Source organism: Schistocerca americana, chromosome 9, assembly GCF_021461395.2.
Source record: "Schistocerca americana isolate TAMUIC-IGC-003095 chromosome 9, iqSchAmer2.1, whole genome shotgun sequence".
Taxonomy (NCBI): Eukaryota; Metazoa; Arthropoda; class Insecta; order Orthoptera; family Acrididae; genus Schistocerca; species Schistocerca americana.
The window spans coordinates 109,178,910-109,203,715 of record NC_060127.1 but is presented as its reverse complement, the minus strand read 5'-3'; the positions used below and the strand labels follow the sequence as shown (position 1 = coordinate 109,203,715).

The window sequence follows — 24,806 nt, the reverse complement described above, 5'->3', positions numbered from 1 at the left end:
TACCCACAACTTGTACATAAACCAAACTGCAGTTATAAGAGGTGAAGAATATGAAAGTAGTTGAGAAGGGAGTGGAACAGTGCTGTACCCTATCACCAAGATTATTTAATCCATATATTGATCAGGCTGTGAAAGAAACCAAAGAAAACCATGAAAAGGTAATTAAACTTTACAGAGACAACATAAAAAATTGAGGCTTGCTGATTACATCGTAATTCTGTCAGAAATTGCAGAGGACTTGGAAGAACAGTTGAACAAAGAGGGATTGTAAGATACAAAAGCAAAACCAATCATGCAATACTCAGATATCACAAACATCCACATTTAAACTTTTTAACAGATGATTTCTCAAATATATGTGCTCTACAATCAACTTGCAAAGCTGATTCTGAAAATTATGTATGTTTTGTTCTATCACATTTGGATGTTTTACAGAATATGATATAGTTGTAATAGGAAAGATCACAGAAAAACAGAGGCATTGTGTGCGTGTGTGTGTGTGTGTGTGTGTGTGTGTGTGTGTGAGAGAGAGAGAGAGAGAGAGTTAGAGAGAGAGAGAGAGTTTGTGTGACAAAATTAGTTTCTTTAGACAGAATATAATTACATGTGGCCACAAACTACAGTGACTAACTTCTAGGGTGGAACTGTTTGTCCAGGTGATGACCGTGTGAACCAGAACCCACTCGTGGCCTTGGAGACAATTTTGTTTGTGCGAGAACACAACCGAGTGGCTGACCAGTTGTCTGCTGTGAACCCACACTGGGATGATGAGAGGCTGTACCAAGAGGCTCGGAGGATTGTTATTGCTGAGTATCAACACATAGCTTACACGGATTTCCTGCCACGGTTAATAAGTAAGTGTTATTTATAAATGTTATATCTGTCAGAGCAGTATCTACTCTCTCTTCTCCCACTTAATTATTCTAAATGTCCTTTCTTTTTTTCCTTTTTCTCTTGATGTTTATGTTACTCATAGTTTAAAATACTCAAATGATCAAAGTTGGATCCACAATTATGTTCACATATGGGTGCAATTAATGCATCACCTTTTGCATGGACACACCCTACACAGGAGGGACTATACCTGAATCTATTTACTTATTTCTTGATGTCCCCTGCATTTATACAGGGATGAATTTGCCATGGGTGTGGACCACATCAAGATAATGATTACACATATTTAGATAATTCAGTTACATTTTACTGCTCAATGGATACTACAGTACTAGAAAGAAAATAATAAATGATTATCTTTCCTCTTCAAATAGGACATGTTCAGAACAGTTTGATGGCCATAGTTGTCATCATAGTAGAGGAAATCAATTAAGTGATACTATATACAATAAAAATGTCTGAATGAAAAGAACATGATCTGCATAAAATACTTAAATCAACATTTGACAAATTATTATCTCCACTTTTCAGTAGTGAAATTTTCAAAACAGTTTAGGCATAGATGTTATACTACATGATAATCAGTTCAGAGATTCAACGTAAAATAAAAATAAAAATAAAAAAAACACACACACACGACATGGCGTTTGAATGCCTATAACATGATCTACATAAAATTCTTGTATTAACATTTGCAACTATGATATTATTTAGCTGTATCTTTTCTTTGGTAAGTTCTCATACACAAATTCCTCAACAGAATGGAATAAGTGTTTCAAGATAAATTGGCATAATACGTTTTTAAAAGGAATTCACCATTTTTTAAGTACTTATACTCACTGGTAAGAAGGCTTAAAATGTTTGCAGCAGCATACTTAGCTCCTCTCTGACCCAGAAACAAATTTTTTAAATTATGCTGTGTCTCATTCTTATGTCCGGTGTTCAGTAAGTGAACTGGTGAGTTTTCAGGGACAGTGGTTTTTTTTATTCTTTTTTTTTTTAGGCAACTCACTAGATGAAAAATATGTTGAAAAACAGTAGAAAATATTATTGAATGTATTCTTAAATGATATCCAATTTTTTCACTAAGTCTTTTTCTGGATAACTGTTTCTGAAAGAAACAGCAGTGAAATAGCTTCAGACACAGTTGCAACAATCATTGCAAAAACAAAACAACAGCAGTTTGGACAATACAAAGAGAAACAGTCATGATAGATTTAGAATGTTTCATCAAAACATATCAAATTTTAAAAAAAGGAAAATAAGCTTCTCATAATAATACTGGTTATTGAATAACCTACAGAAATTTCCACAGATGTGGTAACCATAAGAAAACATCATTTGGATGTCAAATCAGTCAAACAGACACTCCTAGGTATGTACAAGTTAGTATCACTTTATTGTAGAAATGTAATGGGAAATGGGTGAGAGTCAATATACACTGAGGTGACAAAAGTCACGGGCTAGTGATATGCACATATACAGATGGCAGTAGTATGAAATAGACAAGGTATAAAATGGCAGCACAGTGGTGGAACTGACATTTGTACTCAGGAGATTCATGTGAAATGTTTCTGTTGAGATTATGGCCACACAACAGCAATTATCAGATTTAGAATGTGGAATAGCAGTTGAAGCTAGATGCATTGGACATTCCATTTTGGAAATCACTAGAGACTTAAATATCCTGAGATCTACAGTGTGCTGAGAACACCAAATTTCATGCATTACCTCTCGCCACAGACAATGCCATGGCCAATGGCCTTAACTTAACGATGAGAGCAGTGGTGTTTGTGTAGAGTTGTCAGTGCTAATAGACAATTAATGCTGTATGAAATACCTGCAGAATTCAATGTGGGATGTACAATGAATGTATATGTTAGGACAGTGTGGTGAAATTTGGCATTTATGGGCTATGGCAGCAGACAACCAACACGAGTGCCTTTGCTGACAGCACAACTTCGCCTGCAGCACCTCTCCTGAGCTTATGACCATATCAGTTGGACCCTATATGATTGGAAAACAGTTGCCTGGTCAGATGAGTCCTGATTTCAGTTGGTAAGTGCTGATGGTAGAGTTCAAGTCTGACACAGACACCACAAAGCCATAGACCTAAGTTGCCAACAGAGCACTGGTGCAAGCTGGTAGTAGCTGTGTTTACATGTAATGGACTGGGTCCTCTGGTCCAAGTGAACTGATGATTGACTGGAAATGGTTATGTTCAGCTAACTGGAGACCATCTGTAGCCATTCATGACCATCATGTTTATAAATAACAATGGAATTTTTATGGATGACAGTGTGACGTGTCACTGGGTCATAGTTGTTCATGATTGGTTTGAGGAACATTCTGGACAGTTTGAGTGAACGATTTGGTCACCCAGATCACCTGACATGAATCCCATTTATGGGACATAATTGAGAGGTCAGGTTTTGCACAAAATCCTGCATGGGAAACACTTCCTCATTTATGAACAGCTATAGAGGCAGCAGTCTCAATATTTCTGCAGGGGACTTTCTACAGCATTATAAGTCCATGCCATGTCCAGCTGCTGTGCTACACGATACAAACAGGAGGTCCAACATGATGTTAAAAGATACCCCATAACTTTTGTCACCTCAGCGTATAAAAATGTGTAATAATGCACTAGGCCATAGATAAGTGAGTACTGAATTGAACAGGTCCTTGAGTGCTGTCCTTCAGTAATAGACTGGTTAACACACAAGACAGCAGTTCTGACTGTCTATAGTCCCTGGCAGGAAACATCTTAAACATCATTAAGCAAGCAGGAAGGTTACTAGTAATACTTGGTCTAAATACCCGTGAAGTAATGCATGGAGATTTCAATACTGACTTCATCTCAGATAGTCCTGATTGAGGGCACCTACAGTTTCTGATGTCCATCTTCATTTTGACCTCACAGGACTGAAGGATATGGTACTTCAATGATTTTTAAATCTGTCTCTCTTTAATGAAATAGATATGAGCCCCATAATAAATGGTTCGTCTGATCGTGATGGTCAAATGGCAGCAATAAAGCATCCCCATCTATCAGGTTTAACTAAAAAAGGAAAAATAAAATTTCAGAGAATGGTACAAGTTGACTCAGTTACACTTTTGAGATAGAATTAACAAGGTGAGTAATGAGAAGTAGTACACCTATGACATACAGTCAATGACAAATTTAATTTTTTTCTGTAAAATATTCTTACATCTTTATTGCACTTTTGTTTTACAAAAAAAAATCAAATTACTGCAGAAGCTAAGAAAAATGACAAGAAACATCTGGAACCAAAGTAACTTATATTAGCAAGAGAGAGCTTTATTAAATGCAGAGGGATAGGTCTAATGAATGCTTCAAAATAGACCACATAGAGTGACCGTGCTGTTTGAGGCGCCACATCACATATTGCGCAGACCCTCCTACCGGAGGTTTGAGTCCTCCCTCGAGCGTGGGTGTGTGTGTTGTTCTTAGCGCAAGTTAGTTTTAATAGTGTGTAAGTCTAGGGACCGATGACCTCAGCAGTTTGGTCCCTTAGAAATTCACACACTTTGAACATTTGAACTTCAAAACACACCACAAACAATATAGCAAAATTCTTCAGTATTTAATCAAAAAGACAAAAGTCATGTACTACACACTAAAAATACCAAATTCCAAAACCAAAGGAAAAATGGAAAATTTTAGATAGATTATATAATGGTAAGATAGAGATTTTGAAAGTATATTTTAAACTACAAAACGTTTCCATGGGCAGATATGGACGCCAGACGTAATTTATTGGTTATGAACTGCAGGTTAAACTGAAAAAACTGCAGAAATTAAGGAGGCAGGAACTGGATAAATTGAAAGAAAGAGGTTTCTAAGAGCTTCAGAGGGAGCATTAGGCAACATTTGGCTGAAGTAGTGGAAAAGAGTATAATAGAAGATGAATGGGTAGCTTTACGTGATGAAATAGTGAACATGGCACAGGATCAAATAAGTAAAAAGGTAGGCATTGTAGAGATGTTTGGATAACAAATGAGATATTGAATTCAATTGAAGACTGGGGAAAATATGAAAATTCAGTAAATGAAGCAGGTGAAATGAACTACAGATGTCAAAAAAATTAGATTTACGGAGTGCACTAAATGACTAAACAGGAATGGCTAGAAGACAAATGGAAGACTGTAGAAATTTGCATAACTAGGGGAATGATAAATGCCACCTGTAAGAAAATTGAAGAGACCTTTGGAGAAAAGAGAAACAGCTGTATGAATATCATGGATTCATATGGCAAGCCGAGTGGTAAGCAAAGAAGGGCAAGCTGAAAGGTGTAAGGAAATAAACCTGAAGGCAATATTGTAGAAATGAGAGAACAAATAAATGAATATGAGGTGGGTGACATGATTCTGTGGAAAGACTCACCAAACAGCATTAGCATTGAGTCATCAACAGACACACAAAAGGGAACTAAAACTCTGTTAGATTTTGGAAGAATTCCTTTGGTGAATTATAGTACAAATACACACCCAAAGATCACACACAGAGAAACACACACTTGCATGGGCTTATATTGCGATAGGGGGGGAAGGGGGGTGGTTAGAGCAGAGACGGAAGTTGAAAGAAGCAGAAGGAGGGGCTGGAGGTGGGTAGCTAGCGTCTTGGAGAGAAACAGCAGGTATGCAGGACACAAAAGCAGGAGGGAGGGGTGGCAGGTGCACAGGCTAGGCATGTGACACATGGGTATCACAGGGGATGGGGTGCAGTACTTGAAGATGGCATATGGCATGGAGGCATGGATTAGGAGAAGGTGACAGTGACAGGACAGAGGAGGGAGAAGGGAAAACTCTTTGGTAAGGGGTATGGAGACAGTGGGTTAGTGGATATTAAGGCTAGGAGGATTATGGGAGTGAAGAATGTGTTGCAATTATAACTCCCTGCTGCATAGTTCAGAAAATCTGGTGCTGGAGGGGATGATCCAGATGGCATGAGTACTCGTGGTGTACTCAGCATAGCATTTTGCCACAGCGTGGTCAACTTTGTTCTCAGCCACAGTTTGGCAGTGGCCATTCCGGTTGACAGTGGGTTGGTGGACGTGCCCACATGAAATCCTTTGCTGTGATTGCAGTGGGGCTGGTACACGGCTGCTTTCGTAGGAGGCCCTGTCTCTGATGGGAGGATAAGCCTATGACAGGACTGTAATAAGGTTTCCTGGGTGGTTGAAATGGGCAGGTCTTGCACTACGATCTCCTCCACAGATATGAACCATGTGGCAAGAATATCAGAGTGGGAGTCACATAGCAATGGACTAGGATGTTGTGTATGTTGAGTGGATAACAGAATACCACTTTTTGAGAGGGGAGGATCTCGGCTAGGTTGCAGATATTCCGACCTTAGGTGGCCAGTCAATAAAGGAGCAATTTGTTGCTGTGGATTGCTCCCACACAGCCCCTTTGTCTATCCTGTCACCCAGTCCCACCCATGCTTTGACATCATCTTTATGATGCACTACACCTCACCAGTTCCAGCACCCATCTGTTACATGCAGAGCCTGTACACCTGCCACCTCTCCTTTCCACATTCCTGTCCTGCATGCCTGCTGTCCCCCTCCAGGCTGCTATTTACCCAGCCCCAATCCCTTCTCCTGGTTCCCTCCTCTTTCTCCCTCTACTGTGTCCAGCTGGCACAGTGTAGGTGCACAGGTGTGTGTGTGTGTGTGTGTGTGTGTGTGTGTGTGTGTGTGTGTGTGTGTGTGTGTGTGTGTGTGTGTGTGTGTGTTTGTCCTCTAACTAATGAAAGGATTTCTTCCAAAAACTAGCAAAGTTTTATCCTCTATTGTGTGTGTCTTTTGATAGCACTGAAACACACCAAGAAAAATGGTGTAGACAACATTCATGCAAAGTTACTAGGATTCCGGAAGAATCAGACACAACGGAACTACTCCATTTAGTGTACAAGATACATGAGATGGGCAAAATAAACATTGACTACATGAAGAATGTAATAATTCTAGTTCTAAGAAAGCAGGTGCTGGCAGGTGATAAAATTATCAATCCATCAGTTTGATAAGTGATGGTTACAAAATACTGACACACTTTATTTACAGAAAAATGGAAAAAACTGATAGAAGCTGACCTCAAGGAAGATCACTTTGGGTTATGGAGAAATGTACTAACACATGAGGCAATACTGATACCATTATTTATATTAGGAAATAGGTTGAAGAAACTTTCATTAATTATAGATTATGGCAATGTTGGCTGGAATATCTTCTTTGAAATTTTGATGGTAGCGGGGATAAAACACAGAGACCAAAAGTTTATTTGCAATTTGTGTGGAAACCAAACTGCTGTTATAAAAGTCAAAGGACATGAAAGGCAAATAGTAGTTCAGAAGGGGATCAGACAGGGTTGTAGCCTATCCCTGATGTTATTCAATCTATACATTGAGCTAGCAGTAAAGGAAACCAAGAAGATATTTGGAAACGCATTTAAAGTTCTTCAAGAAGAAATAAAAATTCTGAGATGTGTCAGTGACTCTGCAATTTCATCAGAGATGGCAAAGAACTCGTAAGAACAGTTTAATGGAATGGGTAGTGCATTGAATAGAGGATTTAAGATGAGCATCCACAGAAGTAAGAAAAGGCTACTGGAATACATTCAAATTATGTCAGGCAGTACTGAGGGAATTTGGCTAGGAAATGAGACACAAAAAGCAGTAGATGAGGTATATTATTTGTGCAGGAAAATAACTGACAATCGTCAAAGAGAGTGGATACAAAATTCTGACTGGCTATAGCAAGAAAAAATTTGCAAAAAGGAAAATAATAATTTGTTAACATGGAACATAAATTTAGATGTTAGGAAGAAGTCATTTCTGAAGGTATTTATGTGGAATATAGCCTTTTACAGAGGTGATATTTGGATCATAAACAGTTCATAAAAGAATAGAAAAGAAGTTTTAGAAAGATGGCACAACAGAAGAATGTTGAAGATTAGATGGGTAGATTAAGTAACTAATGAGAAGACACTGATTTGACTGGGGAGAAAAGAAATTTGTGGCATAACTTGATTAAAGGAAGGGATCAGTTAATAGGACACATTCTGAGTCATCATGGATTTTTCAGTTTGATAATGAAATACGTGGAATAAAAATTGTAGAGCAATACAAAATGATGAATGCAGTAAGCAGGTCCAAATGGATGTAGGTTGCAGCAGCTGTTCAGTGATGGAGGGAGTTTTACGGGATAGACTAACAGGGGAAGCTACATACAACCAATCTACATACTACAGATGACAAAAGATTGATACTGGATGATTCTTCCAAACAGTCACTGAAAACACAGGGACAAAATGATCCATGAAAGGTAGATCCATTAGATTTACTTATACTGGTATTACAGACTCCAACACCACACAGGTTTTGAGAAATCATGTGTTAGAGAGACCATAAAAATCATTAGGTCATTGAAAAGTAGTACATTTTCTGGCTATGGCAGTATTTCAGTCTAAGCACTACACTTCAGTGCTTGCTTGGTAGGGCCATCTTTGAGTTGCCTTTGCAGCTAGTTCATGAGCCAAGGTATTTCCTGAAAGACTGAAGCAATCAATAGTAACATCAATTTATAAAAGTGTAGTTAATTGACTTTATCTTACCCATATTCTCAACATTTCTGAGAAGGTAGCTGATGATAGAATACTGCACTATCTTTCTGAAAGGAATACTGCACTATCTTTCTGAAAATAATCTTTAAAAACGCTCAGTTTGTTTGCTGTAGAGGAGTCTCAAATGAGGAAGCAGTGTATCATCTCATCAAGTCAGCTATACTAGAACAGTTATCCACTTTGATTTATCTTTGATTCTGCAAAATTCTTGATGTAGATCATTTCACTAGGAAAAATAGAATGGTATGTCATTAAAGATCTTCCCTTTGCATTTATGGATGCTTATTTAACAACTGAAAACAGAGGGTCACATAAGCAAGTGATTTACCAAAAATGGAATAAATTCAGAATATGGAAACATTAAATATGGTGAGACTCAAGGTTCAGTAATAGACCTGCTCCTGTTCTTAGTCTACAGAAATGAACTGTAGGGAGAATGTAGAACTCTTCAAAAACTGCCATATTTGCTGATGATGCAAATATACTGATAAAGGACCCAGTCAGAAGTTGACCAGACACGGCCACAAGAATAATGGTATGGGATTGTACCTAGTTCACAGTCTAAAGTTTAACCCTTAATCTTAGCCAAACCCATATTAAAACTGTTCCGAACTAATCAGAAATGACATTCAGGTATCAGAAGTATAGATAAGTTGGTGTACTATGTCATTATGAAATATTTAGGAATAAAAGAGATGACTTGCCAAAAGGCAGAAGCACTGTGTCAATAGGTACACAAACAAAAGGCACTGAGCTTAGTTAGCTTTCAGAAAGCATTCATTTTTCAAGTTTGCAGGAAAAACATGATTTTAAACACACACACACACACACACACACACACACACACACACACACACACACATGCACGCACATACGCATGCGCATGGATACACAAACTTGCATGCACACACCAGTGTGTGTTTGCATGCTTTTCCCTATAAGCTCGAAAAAAAGAAGTACATTCTGAAAGCTAGCTGAACTCTGTAACTTTTGTCTGTGTATCTATCGAAGATGCAGGACTCCTGCCTTTTGGCAAGTTTTCTTCATTACTCCTAAATAATTCATAATTCTCAGCCAGACCTTTCCATACATTACTGTACCAAATCATTATGTATACAAGAGCTGTTGTACAGTGAACAAGCCTAGGCATCAGTACACAATGAAATTAACTGTATTCTTTACGATAGCTTTGAGTGAAAAATACAAATCAAGATCAAACCTTTATTGAGAAACTGACATTTATGGCGTTTTTTAATGTGTATCTAATACTTACATCACAAAAGAAGTAACATTTATGGAAGCACTGTAAATATTTATTTATTACATCAAAAATTTATTCAGTGCTGTATATTTGAGCTAAATGCAATTTTTAAATATTTATTATTCTCTGCAGAGAAGAAATAAATGTGGCTTTTTTTTTTTGACAATATTGTTCCACAAGCTGTAGTCAAGTGAATCAGCAAGGAGATAAACACATTATTAAACATTATCCAACAACTTTAGACAGTAAATATTAAATGTCAAGAAGATTTTCAACACTTTGAAGAAAATCAAAATTGTTCTCAAGCAAAATTCAACCAAAATATGCATGCTGAAAGTAATGCATGAGTTTTGCATGCACTAAAACGTTATCAAATAATCTCAGGGTGTGACAAGAATGGTTTGAGAATGAGGTGACAGAGTTGGCAGTCGCCATGGTCTACCAAATTTAACAATGATTGAGAACCCATAACTTGAAATAAGCAGTTTTCATATTACACAACCAGACACACTGTAGCAGTCATCACACAGCATGTAATAACTGCAAGGTCATGTAGAAGACACATAGCAGCAGCAGACAGAGTGTGTGTGATATTGATAGATGATGGGATGCAGTTGATGCTTCACAACAAACTTCCTAGTAGTGTCCACTGTATTAAAATCTGGAAGGTGCTGTACCTTTAAGATATGATATCCTGTGAAGTAAATGTATAATACACAAGACTTATCAAATAATAATCATGTAAACTATGGATGCACAAGAAGACACATACAAAAAGAATTAAAGGATTAGTTAAATATAAGTTACAATACAACAGCTGCAATGCTGTATGTTGCAAAGGAATAAATCACAGATTTCCAACTTTCACTTCATCAGGAAATGTAAACTGGTATTGTTTCTTGGGGCATTTAAACAGATGTTACTAGAGGTATGGTGAGACCAAAAGAAAACCATTTTGTTGTAAGCCACCTTAATTGGGATGCAGCATAACAGGGTATGCTACAATTACGAGACTTCACAAATTACAATTATTTTGAGGCAATGTTTAAATCCATGCACTGGAGTGAATGAGCACAGAAGAAATTATAATCAGAATTACTTGGTTCTAAGATATACTATAATAGTAACTGGAGTGGCTATAGGGATTATGCTGAATGGCATTTAAAGCAAAATATTTAGAATACCCAATCAGAGAAGAAAGTTTATTAGAAGCTGTTACTGGTAGACAACCTTGGACAGTAAAGGAGAAGCTCCTTGGCAACAGTTAGGAAATGATGATAAAATTATTAGAATATTTTTAACAAATACACACAGCGGACAAATTACCTCACAGATGGAAAAATGGAAATAGGCCTAGTTATGAGTGACCAAGCAAAACATAAGACAGCTCTAACCACAATACAGAAAGAGAAAATAGGACCAGGAATTTAACAAGACAGGATACAAATGGAAAAATAATACACAAAATAAAGAATATTCAAATAAAACATTACACAATCACAACTGCAACACAAGGGAAAACTCCAAGGCTTTTTGGGTACAGCTCAGTCCCTAGCAAGTAGAGATGAATCATATGATTGTAAAATGTTATGAACTATATGGTTCCCGATACCTTTTCAAGCCTCAAATACCTGTGATGCATATATGCAGACTGAGGTGACAAATGAAAATTTGTACCAAGGCTGTGATTCAAACCCATTAGGCAGACTGAAGTGGGAAGTATGATGGGGCAGTCCATGCAGTTGTGCAAAGCCAATGTATCAGGGTGGCATCATGGTTAACACTTCTGACTAGTGAGCACGAGACGTGGGTTTGAATCCCCACCTTCATTTGTCGCTTCAGATTGCATATATACATGTAATAGTGATTCTATGTTGCTAAAATTTCAAAATAATGTTAATGTAATTGAAGAATTGTTGGAGGAAAGAGAAGGAGTGATGAAAAAATATTTTAAACCTACAGTGAGTAGTCACATATATGTACCACAGCTGGACCTTTCTTTTATTTTGATCACTGGTTCTTTGGTGCATAGAATGAAAAGCAGGAGTGAAAGATTACAGGGATGTAGTCTTATACCTTTCTAATCAGAACACTTTGTCCTTTGTTTCCCATTCTTATTTTTGTCTTTTTGTTTGTGTTCATACTGTATGTCATGTCTCCTACCTGTAACTTACAACTATTTCTCTGAGAATTTTGAATATCTTCCACTGTTTTACAGTATCCAACACTTTTTTTTAGTTTCACAATTTCTATGAGGATGCCTACATTTTTCTTAAGTCTTGGCTCCATTATCACACACAACATCAGAACTGCCTCTTCTGGTGCCTTTTTCCTTTCCTAAAGCCAAACTTATCTTCATCTAATAGATCCTCAACTTTCTTTTTGATTCCATTTCATTATATTCTTATCACCAACTGGGATACATGAGCTGTTGAGCTGATTGTGCAACATTTCTGACTTTTATCAGCCCTTGATATCTTTGGTAATGTGAGTTTCATGTTCTTCTGAAAGGCCTCTGTGATGTCTCCAGCCTCATAGATTCTACTAACCAACTTGAAGATCCCAAAAATATTTTCGATTTTCTGGGGAAATGTTATCTATGCCTTCCACCTTATTTGAATGCAAGGCTTCCAAAGCTCTGTTATACTCTCACTCTAATACTGGATTCCCTTTATCTTCCATACTGACTCCAATTTCTTCTTCTATCATGTCATCAGACAGCTCCTCTCTCTTGTAGAGACCTTCAGTGTGCTCTTTACACTTACCCACTCTCTCCTCTGCATTTAACATTGATATTATTCTTCCATACTTAATGTTGATACCTTTGTTTTTAATTTCACCAAAGATTATTTTCAATTATCTATACATTGAATCAATGTGTCTGAAAACCGTTTATGTTTCAATTTCTTCACACCTTTTTTTCAGCCATTTTGTCTTTGCTTCCCTGCTGAAAATTTTTGTGCTTCCTCCTTTCACTGAACAGTTGAAGAATTTCTTCTATTACCTAAGATTTCTTTGCAGATACCTTCCTGGTATCTACATCTGTCTCTCCAACTTCTGTGATTGCCCTTTATAGTGATGTCCATTCCTCTTTAACTGAACTGTGTGTTGTGGTTATCATTATCACAGTATTTACAGCCTCATCAATCCGCATAAAGCACCGCAATAGATGTATATCAGTGTGAAGTGAGAAGGAATGTTGCCAGAATGCATTGACCATTCATACATGGACTTACATGATGGTATTAAAACTAAACTCTCCCTGAACAGGCCATGAAGGCCGAATGGTACTGACCGACCGCCGTGTCATCCTCAGCCCCCAGGTGTCACAGGGTGTGGATATGTAGGGGCATCTGATCAGCACACCACTCTCCCGGTTGTATGACAGTTTACGATAGTAGAGCCACTACTTCTCAATTAAGTAGCTCCCCAGTTTGCCTCACATGGGCTGAGTGCACCCCTGCTTGCCAACAGCACTCAGCAGACCGGATGGTCACCCATCCAAGTGCAGGCCCAGCCCAATAGTGCTTAACTTCGGTGATCTGACAGGAACCGGTATTACCACTGCAGCAAGGTGGTTGGCTTAGATAATGGAACAGGGTGCTATTTTGTGTACAAAATGATCAGCTCTACATCACAAAACTAGTAATTTGCACAACAGTCATTATTGGTATTTTAAGACCACTGACTGTGCCATATTTTCAAAGTCTCTGTGATGTTATCTTTCAAAAAGGTAATGTGAGACAGCATTTAGACTGTGCTGTCCTGACCATCCTTAATATAAATGGTGACCACCCATTCCTCTAACCAGCACATTCTCTAGACCTGCTGAACCAGACACTATGGTTAGGACCTCTGGCATAGAATTGATTCAGCACCGAATGATGTGCCTGTAGGAATTTCAGTGCAGGGTGCATGCAGAATGAAATAGGATGCTGGTTATTGCAGCAGACATGAATGTTGGTGAATAGACAAAGAATGTATTCACACAATACGATCATTTGTAGCAAACTCTGAGCAACTAGCCACAAAGATATTCCTACCTCTGGGAGGGCTGAACTCATATTGCTGTCAAAGAGTTTTATTTATACAATATTTCATGTCATCATTGGTGAGGCCCCCACTAAGCACCCCCACTGCCACACTGTCGGGAGGAGGACAACAGAGGTCCCGGGCACCCACGTGTTCTGCGCGCACTTGCAAGTGATCGGGAACGCAGTGACCAGCTGCAAGGCAGGACACGAAGACACAGCTGGACCATCTCACAAGGAAGAAGCACAGTGATGGTGCTTGCCATGCCTTCTTTAGTCCCAGTGATACTGGCTATGGTAGAGTGGGAGGGGTCATCAGATACAGCTTTACTGAAACAGCCAGTCAGTGTTGAAGTTCTTGATTTCTGACATCGAAAGGGTCGCTTATGGTGATGATGGATGAGGTGTTCATTGGCTTCTCTCTCTTCTTGTGTGTTGACTTCTGTACAAGTGTCTGTGCTAAGTGTATCTTTTACACACTGTACAAATATGGATGGCCTGGCATGGTGTTAACCTTAGCAATACCAATGCATTTTCCATAACAAGTACTGACAAGGGAAGAGAGGGGGGGTTATTACCTTAGACCCACAAAAAAGTAAATAAAAGCAGATTCCACTAACTGTTGTTAACTTTCATTGACAATGTATTTTTTTAAAAATAGGAATTGATTTATAAGTAAGGTCAAGAACCTGGAAGTATCTTTTAGTATATCCTTAGCATTACCAAGGCATTTTCTGTAATGTGTGTAGTCAGGGGAGTGGTACTTCATGACCATCATAAAAAACTTAAAAAAATTCAAATTTCATTAATTGTCATTGACTTTTATTCATAACAAACTTTCTGAGGATACATATAAGAAGTGTTCTGAACCTGAAAGTATGAATATGACATTTGTTGTGAAAAGTCACATTCACTACTAACACTTAAATTTTTGGGTTAAAGTTTTCTGTAAATTTGAAGTCAATTATGAATCTGTTACATAAAGTCACTGAAAACAATAAAATTAATTTTGTGCTCTGTCATGTCTGATGACTATTTATAGATCAAACGTTTCACCTGTTGATATCACAGTTGTGCTGTCTCCTTCATGCCAGGAATTTGTAGACAGTAGTGCTGTTCCTGCTTCAACTGCCTCAGATAATATTGTGCAGCAACCAGTTCTCTGCTAAAGAAACATACCCAAGCTTGCAGGCCTCAATTCTCATTGTGTAGCTTGCTTGACCTTCTGCTTTTTTCTTCTTCATAACTCTTTGTCATCACTTGTAGTTCTGACTCCAAAACCTGACTGCCATTAAATAGTTCCAAGTGAATGCCATAAATAGGGATTAAAAGTGGTTGTACTGGAATAGTATTCTCTGGAGCTGCACATGAGGGTTCTGGTGGAATTTGCCCGAGGATCCCTGCTGATTTGCCTCAGGATCCTTGGTGTTGAGTCAAATGAGAGGTGAAATTGGCAGAGAAAATTCACACTTGAGATCAGTTTGTGAATTTCTGTGATCACAAACTGCCTTATAATGCAAGTTTAGGTGCACAGTGCATGTGACAGTTCCAAATTGCATGATATGAATGTCGATTAGTGTGAGCATCTGGATGACAGCCATAAAACATTCCATTTGTGGAATGACACTCACTCCAGAGGCAGTGTCTATAAGGAAGTATTTATTTCTTGCATCATTGTACCACCACCACCTCTTGTATTACCTCACCATGATATTATTGCACATGGTCTTCAGTGGCTATTACTGGAAACATGCAATGGCTTTACAGTAAACAAGTACCATGGTGAAAAAGGAAAACACATGGTGCTGTGAATGATTTCAAGACAGTTGTGCATATACTATCAAGTGCTTCAGCATTTACTCACGAAATATGATGACAAAAACTCACGACGGAAGCACCCTCACTCCCAGGTGCAACAATGCTGTGGTCGAGTAATAGATGGGGAAAGCAGTTTTGGCCCACTGCTCGAGCTGTAGGTGGTTTTGTTGTGCGTTTGGGTGGTTGTGCAGCACAGAGCTGTCAGGTGCTCAGTCGGCGATACGTGAGCGGAACCGGCACAGCAACAGCTGTGCCCCCTCACTCCCGTGAGGTATGTTATTTTTGACTGTTGGTGGGGTAATCATTGCCAGCTGAAGTTATCACACCCCCAAAGAGATTGCTTGTGATGCTCTCAGGGGTGTATGGATACGCTCAAGTCTCAGTGTCTCCTTGTGGCTGTGACTGACATGATGTGCCAGGAATATTTTCTACACATTATGTTAGCTTCAAAAGTGTATTGTTTGGATTATTGGTAGTGCCTACTATCAGGTTGGAACTCAAAAATAACTAAGAGGTACAGTAGTATGAATATTCATACAAATTGCAAACTTATTAAAATACGCATTAATGAAACACTGTTCAGTAACCAAGGAGAGTCCTAACAAGTAACTGAACAAAGTAATTAAATGTGGCACAAAGCACTGTCCATATTTACACAAAAAGTCACAGTTCACAGTCAATGTTGTCTTGCATAAGTCTATCGGATGAGAGTACAATGCAATGACCCACTTAATCCACTTATTAATTAAGAGTCACAATGTTCAATAACACTTCATTCATGTGAGAATGATGGGTGATGCTTCCTACCGATCACATCACAGTTGAGTCACTACCTTTGTCTGTAGATTTGAGTTACAGAAATCACCCAAAAGTTTTAGGCACCCATATTAATGATTTTTTATGAGTATTACACATATTTTCATAAACAACATGGACATAGCTGTAGTGAGAGCAAAACTGAGAGCATAGGTGTTACATGTGTGTTAACATGATCAGGATTATGTGGTTATTCTCTCTTTGAGTTATGTTCAGCTGTTTATAAGCTGGCATGTGAATAAATTGTTGTTTTGGATGTTATTCAGTCATTTCATAAATAGCTACTTACAATATTGCTATTCGGGATGTGCTATAGGCATTGATAAATTTTTTCTAGAAACTAAGAAAAGTTTATGGAATCTCTTTATGCCTCTGCGGTGAGATTACCTGGCTCCTGAGTTCTGGTGCCATATTAATTATTTTACGTAATGATAAATTATTTAAAATCATAATTAGTGTCTTAATTAATTAGTGAGATAGAGCACCAAAAGTGTGTTGTTAAACTCCAAAATCTAACAAGCCAGAAGATAAAATCGGTAATAGAAATTATAACAATGTGGTATTTTCAGTGTTAATTATCTCAAATGTTAATTACTTTCATGCAAAATTAAATATAATACTGTGAAGTTGGGATGCCAGTTTTTATAATAAATGGTCTTACTCCTTTTGCAAATATGTTTTAGCTCATATGATGTAGGCAAAGTTGTATGATAGTACGAAGTTCCATTACCAATAATTTCTGATTAATATGCCTTAAGTGAAAACTGGTTATATTGTTGGACTCAGTACGCTGAAAGCAAATTATTGTGTAATTAATTTTGGTGGATCAAATTCTAATTCAGCTTTTCAAGCATTTTGATACATGCCATATATGTACAGTACACATAACAGTATGATAATTAGTACAATTACTGAGAAGGAAAATTATTAATAAGCAGAGATGAAAATGCTGCAAGTGGAGTTATTCCAATTTGACTAATTATGTGGATGTAATGACCTATGCCGCTTACTAGGGCCACAAATTCGGACGTATCCTTGCCGATTCCAGAACTGTATAGTACGAATTCAATGGCTGTGAACCCTGTTGGTGAGTGTTTAGTTTGAAGGTTGGCAGTTTAAGTTGAGAACGTTATTGTATATGTGCTCCACAGATGTCCTGTTGGGAATGTGCTGGAACATTTGGTATAAGGTTGACGGTGGACAAGATCCCACAGACTGAGCATGGCGCAGATCGAAAACTGAGAGCCTTCTCACATTGTGTAACCAGCTGGGCCTTGCACTAAATTATGAACAGATTTGTCTTGATCATTCCTGACACAGATGCACCTGTAGAATCACATGAGATGTCATCACAGACACATGAACTGGTTGTCCAGATACTCTATTGTTGATGTGATCACCAAGGAGGTCGAAATACACCACACATTGTTCATACACACGTCCAATATTGTTGCTGTTGTCATTAACATGCAGTAGAACATCACTTTCATGTTTCACACCAACCATAGGTTGGTCAGGGTGGTGGCCGAGCGGTTCTAGGTGCTTCAGTCCAGAACCATGCAACTACTAAGGTCGCAGGTTCGAATCCTGCCTCAGGCATGGGTGTGGGTGATGTCCTTAGGTTAGTTAGGTTTAAGTAGTTCTAAGATCTTGGGGATTGATGACCTCAGAAGTTAAGTCCCATAGTGCTCAGAGCCATTTGAACCATTTTTGGTCAGGGTGGAAGAAAACATTACATGAGCCCTTGAAGTCAACATTCTGTCTAAGTTGTTCAGAAAGACTGCAACTCCACTGTCGAAGCCAACATTTTATCACTAAATACACTTGTTACATTGAAATAGATGCTGCTATTTATTGCGGAGTCACCTCTGTAGGAATTCTGGTGCAGGAGGCATGCAGAAGGAATCAGGATGTTAGTTAGGCTGGTATTACACTATCATATTTCTTTGACAAAGATATTTTACATGGTACTATAAAGGGGTATTACACACCTTCATATTTTTCATCAAAGTTCAAGATGGCTGACAACAACAACTTATTATGCACAGCAGTTGCATGTAATGCAACTGCACTGTGTGCGCATTTGGAAGAGAAGCAGGGGGAAAAAAACATACTCGGGTGAAGCCACAAGTTTTACAACGAGATGATAAAAGTGTTCAGCAAAAGTTGTTACGTGAGCTCCAAGTGGAGGATGTCAAGTCTTACATAAATTACTTAAGGATGGAGGAGCATACATTTCAGTACTTGCCCAGTAAAGTGTCTCGTCATATCACAAAGCATGATACTAACTTGAGAACTGCTACATCTGCAGAAGACAGGCTCATAGTAACACTCCGATTTCTTGCTGTAGGAGAGAGTTACTCTAACTTACAGTACAACACTCGAATACCACAGTGCACGTTAACTAAAATAATACCTGAAATCTGTTAAGCTATTTATAAAGCACTAAAGGACAATATCTGATAGTAAATAAATGTCCAATACACTTCATGTGCATTAAAAACTATTTTTATTGTAGATCAAAGTAATAATTACATTTTCTCTCCCACAACTACTAAATTAATAGAAATGTATAAATCTGATAAAGTGCTTTACAATGTGAGGCATCCTGAGTACAAAAACAGATTAAGAGGCCTGGAGAGCTCAGAAAAAAATTATATATATAAATGAAATAAGTATGTTGATACATACTTTTGCTTTCTTGTGAGAGTAGCTTGAGCAGAGGCCATGTCATCAGTGATGCACCCAGGCCGCATCTCATGGCTAATGACCTCCGCAACTCTTTTGTAGCTATCCAGTCTTCTTAATCTATTTCTGTACTCAAGGTGCCTCACATTGTAAAGTGCCTCATCAGCTTTATACATTTCTATTAATTTTGTAGTTGACAGCACAGACAAATTAAACTTCGCAGCCATGTTTACAAACACATTACCAGTGACAGAACACTGCAGCAATACTAGCACTCCAAGTGGTAACATTTCACATTGCAGTGAACAGAAGACAAGTGACTTTTATGATCAAATCTACAGCAAGGCCCTAGATTTGATCATCTTTATTTGGTGACAGGTGCAATTTGACGAAGTTCCCTTTTGCACCATAAATGTCTTTGACATAAATATTTGACATATCAGCTTTAACAAAGAAATATGATAGTGTAACACAGGCCTTAGAGCAGTAAACATGAATTCATTGCTGATAATGGAGCATACAGAAAGATCATGCACACATAGTACAATCATTCACAGTGAAACTCCAGGTGGCTAGAGATGAAAAGATATTCCTTCCTGCAAAAGGGCTGAACTCATATTGCTGCTAAAGTTTTATTTATGGGATATATCATGTCATCAATGGTAAATTCTAAGACTTGATGCCTCGACAGGTTGAAGCCATTGCTGGTGCCAGAACTAACAACTATGTGTACTTCATTTCACACACTCTACACCCCCAGATTGCTGACAAATTGAATTGTGCTGTTCTGTATTCAACCAAACACACACACACACACACACAAACACACACACACACACACACACACACACACACAACAATGTACTAGGAATTACCATAATTTTCCCTATGAGTGGATTAGCTCTAATCATAATATGTTGTTAGTATACCGCTTCACACAAGGAAGTTAGGGTATAAAAGTTTTGATTAATTACCTTGCTTAGTGCAGTTTACTGTCAATTTATAACTCTACTTGTTCTGTGTTTCTGACCACACTCCTTCATTCTGGGTTCTCCAGAAATGACGCATGGATGGATTGATGAATGAATGGATGAATGCATGGATGGATGAATGAATGAATGAATGAACAAGAAACAGGTGTGGGTAACGAATAGAGAAAAATTATTCCTCTTCGGGACAGTGCTCTTGATACAAATATGGAGTTGGGGTATATGAAGGATTTTAGTTGAAAATCATATTAAACTCCAAACTGTTTACCAGTCTTGGTACTGTCAGACACTTCCATCCATATCAACATTTAAAGAAATTTCTGGATTGGAAGAAAATGTTTTCAGTCCAACAAAGAAGTTGTGGCAGCTGTTGATGGGTGTGTGGGATACCTACCTTAAATCATATCAGGTATGGTGTCTCCTTACCAAACATATGTTGCATAAAAAGCATAAAATAAATTCCATGTTTTACCTAAAAAGCTGCCTTTATCTGTTAAGCTGAGAAATTTTATCTTTGAGCTGGTGCAACTTTGAAATACATAACACAGCAACTATGCCAACCTTCAGAGGGAGCTTTTATTAGATGGTAAGCTACTTCTTTACCCCACCACTTTCCCCTGCCTCCCTCATCAACTTACCGACACCGCCATCTATGACGTAACTTGAAAACATCATAAACATTATGTATAAACTTAAAATCACAACTTTGTCACCATTATTGTTGGTTGTAAGGAACCATCTCACCTATTTGTGTTACAATGTGATGATATGTTCCCTGACCACAAACGGACCTGACCTGATTACAGGTGAGGACTGGTTGGCAAAATATAATATCACGTCAAGGGAAACAGGCTTCAGTTATTGTTACAATGCCTCTACAAATCCAGCTACACTTACAGAATTTACAGAAGCAGTTTACCGAATGTTCCATGGAATCGTTCAAGGTAACATGCGGTAAGTTATGGTCAGTCGTATATTTTCTTTTTGCATATGTGCCATTAAATGTTAAAAAAAAAAATAAGATGTTAGTCATCTTTGTGTCAACATTTATAGACACTTTCTATACCACTGGTTCCAAACCACATAAATCCAATAAAACTTGAGAGAATTTTTTTTTTAATTAAAAAGATAGAAGTTATAAATAAGTTCTTAAATCAAAATAAAAATTGATTTATATGGTAATAAGAATGTTCAAAGTCTCTGGGCATTGATACCAATAAGACCTTAGGTTGGAAATCATATATTACAAATCTTCTAACTCAATAAAAAATTTCATTTCAGTAAAAGGCCGGCAGGTTGGTTTACTTTAAATTTTACATTTCATTAATATCAAATGGAAAACATTTACTGGTGCCATTCTACACTTGGACATTAGGTATTCATTGCACAAAAATATCCAAAACAGATTATCTGTGCCATATACCCTTGAGCATGCTTTAGGAAACTGTTAATCAGCTAAGCACAGAAGCAGCAGTTTTATAATACATTTATTTGCTATGTATTTTTCACACATTTACTTTGGTTATTAGTGACTATTATGACTCTAATAAGCAAAAACAGTGTTCATGAAAATAGTACTAAATGTCTAAGCTCTGAAACTTGTGCGTTACAAATTATATCATGTTATAAAACTGGATTACTTTGAGACTCAGGTATTATTTTGTGACAACAGCACATTCCAGCTTTTTATTCTTAAACACTGTAATTCAAGTAATATTTAACACGTAACTCTGCTGCAGTGTTTCTATGCTGTCATTAGTGATGGAATCTACAAGTACATGTATAATAATTGAGCTAGTCATGAACACATGTTGGCAGGTATAATAAAGTGTTTTTACACTTATTGACTGCTTCCTGCTACTGCCGATAACTTTCAGGAGCTAACTAGCTGAAGGAAAGTTGATATAAGTAAGTTATATGTGCAGACCATGCTACACACTGATCAGCCAGAACACTATGATCACCAGCCTACTATCGAAACAAAATCATCCAACATGCTAGCAGCATCACATGGCGAGGAATAACTGGTAGTCATATGCGCGCGGGCGCATGCGCGTGCGCGCGCGCGCCCACACACACACACACACACACACACACACACACACACACACACACACACACACACACACACACACAGTATCAGTGAGTGTGCTGTCCTTGTGTAGAATGAAGAGGGTGTGTGATCTATCTGAGTTTGACCAAGGGCAGATAGTAATGGCCCAAGAGCTCAGTACAAGCATTTCAGAAACATGCATGACTTGTCAGGTGTTTGAGTAGTGCTGTGGTGAGTGTCTTTAACATGTGGCAAAAACATGGTGAAACCACATCCAAACATTGTGGGGTCGGGCAGCGGTCACCCCTCATTACAGATCTCGGATGTCGTAAGCTGGGAAGTCTGGTAAAACGAGACAGTCAGTGAACTGTGATGAAACTAACATCGGACTTAATTGGACAGTTTACAGAAGTGTCTGAACACACAGTGCACTAAACACTCCTAACGACGGGCCTCTGCAGCCAATGACCCGTGCCTGTGCCAATGTTAACACCGTGACTTCGGAAACTGTGACTGAAATTGGCTTGTGACTACTGGCACTGGACATTTGCAAAATGGTAGAGTGTTGCACGATCTGATGAATCTTGTTACATTCATCATCATACTGACGGGAGGGCACAAACCCGTCATCTTCCAGAGGAACAGCTCCTCGACACCTGTACTGCACGATGGAGACTAGCTGGCAATGGCTCCGTTACACTCTGGGGTACATCCGTGTGGTTATCCGTGAGTCCAGTGGAGTTCATGTGAGGCACCGTGTGGCCAAGGAGTATTGTACACCGGTTACAGACATGTACACCCCTTCATTACAATCAAGTATCCCAACAGCAGTGGCCTTTTTCAATAAGCTAATGCACCATATCACAGGGACAGTAGTGTGATGGAATGACTCAAAGACCACAGTGGTGAGTTCCAATTGCTGTCCCCCCCCCCCCAACTCACCAGATTTTTATCTGATCAAACACATGTGGAATGTGATTGCACATGGTGCCAGAGCTCATTGTCCTCATCCCTGGAATTTATGGGAATTAGATTATTTGTGTGTGGATGTGGTGCCAACTCCCTCCAGCATTAACTCTTGTGCTTATTAAGGATTTTTTTTTGGGGGGGGGGGGGGGGGGGGCAACAATGCTAAAATAAATATTTCATACTCAGAACACTAGAGGATTCCAAGTGAACAAACTGTGACAAAACTTGGCAGATGCTTTTGTACACTCACTGTGTCACGTGGATGCATACCACTCATTCAATTGTAAGCCTGTTGGTGCTCGCATGTTGATTTGTTGAATTTGTTGGAACTGAATCATAGAAGCAAAATTTGAGGTAAATAATCAAACAGTAATAAATCATTACTAGGATTATTCATTAAAGTATCTCCTATAAAATGCTGATAGGAGTGGGAGTATCAGTTAAAAACTATTGAGCAATATTGAGATGAAGATACTTGATATTAAGAACTATCTATATTTTTCCATGTTTCTACACATGACAGATCAGTTTGTATAATAAGAACAAAAGTGGACCCACTATCATTCTGCATTCTTTTAATTACCTAAAATCAAAACTGGTTCCAAGCAATACCTCTGATCAAATAATATTTGAGCTTCCTAGAAGGAGAGTTAGATAACGACTGTTCTTACACATGTGGATTTTTATGTTATAATTATTTACATGTATCTTCTAATGATGAATTATGTTTATATTACTCTTTGATGTGTTCTTACTTATAAAGAATGCATCACGTAAGACTTGAAAATTATATGGACTTCTTTGTTATATGGACTTCTTTATTTGTACATCAGACTAATTGAGCCACATTTTGCAGGCTGTACAAAGGTATAGGATGTCCATTTAGAAGTCAAAAAATTACTAACTGGTTGGATAGGCCAGAAATAATCACTCAGGGTGATCATTTGGATCAGATAGCCCTTGGTATGGCACAACAACCTACTGCAAAGGATGATAAATACACAGACTATGAGGTATGTGTGTCAGAACTTATTACTTCAGCTGATTCGCGTGTAAGCTGTAAAACATCACTTTCACTTTATTACTGAGCTCACATTTTTTGCCTGACTCAACACTAAACTGATCTCTTTCAGCAGAGCCATTGTTCATGTATTGTTTGTTCCCTGTGTAGAGTAGTTCTCATTTGTTAAATTGATCCATTATGTAGTTTTAAATATGCACCAATGTATTGCTTTTGCCTCTCTTTGTTTTCTTTTCATGCACCACATATCTTGAAAAGAACCATCCAAACTAAGAAATAGGAAACTGTATGATTTTTTTGCATGCTGGTAAAACCTCCGCCTCAATCTTCTTCCACCCTCCTTCCCTTCTTTATTTACTCATCGTGTTCTATACATCATACCAGGAGGGATAAGTAACAAGTTAAGGTAAATAAGGAGGGGCTGTTAGAAAGTGTAATTAATAGCCAAGTATTGTTTAACAGTTGTAAACAATTTGTGCTATTATTCTGAAAAATGTTGATGCCTCTTCATTTATATTTAGTAGTTGCTGTTCACCTGTTACTGCTAGCTTAAAATCTGCATGAAGACTTTCTAATATAGAACAAGTTAACTATGTGCTGTAAGAATGAGTGATTATTT

At 38.1% G+C, this 24,806-nt stretch overlaps 1 protein-coding gene across 1 annotated transcript in view; it reads left to right on the top strand.

Moving 5' to 3' along the window:
- Positions 1 to 24,806, top strand: part of LOC124551145 (peroxidase-like) — a 200,029-nt gene that overhangs the window by 156,000 nt on the left and 19,223 nt on the right. The window contains exons 8-10 of the mRNA XM_047126109.1: positions 657 to 854; positions 20,951 to 21,098; positions 24,023 to 24,179. Of these exons, the coding sequence (XP_046982065.1) occupies positions 657 to 854; positions 20,951 to 21,098; positions 24,023 to 24,179 (503 nt within the window). The remainder of the gene's footprint in view (positions 1 to 656; positions 855 to 20,950; positions 21,099 to 24,022; positions 24,180 to 24,806) is intronic.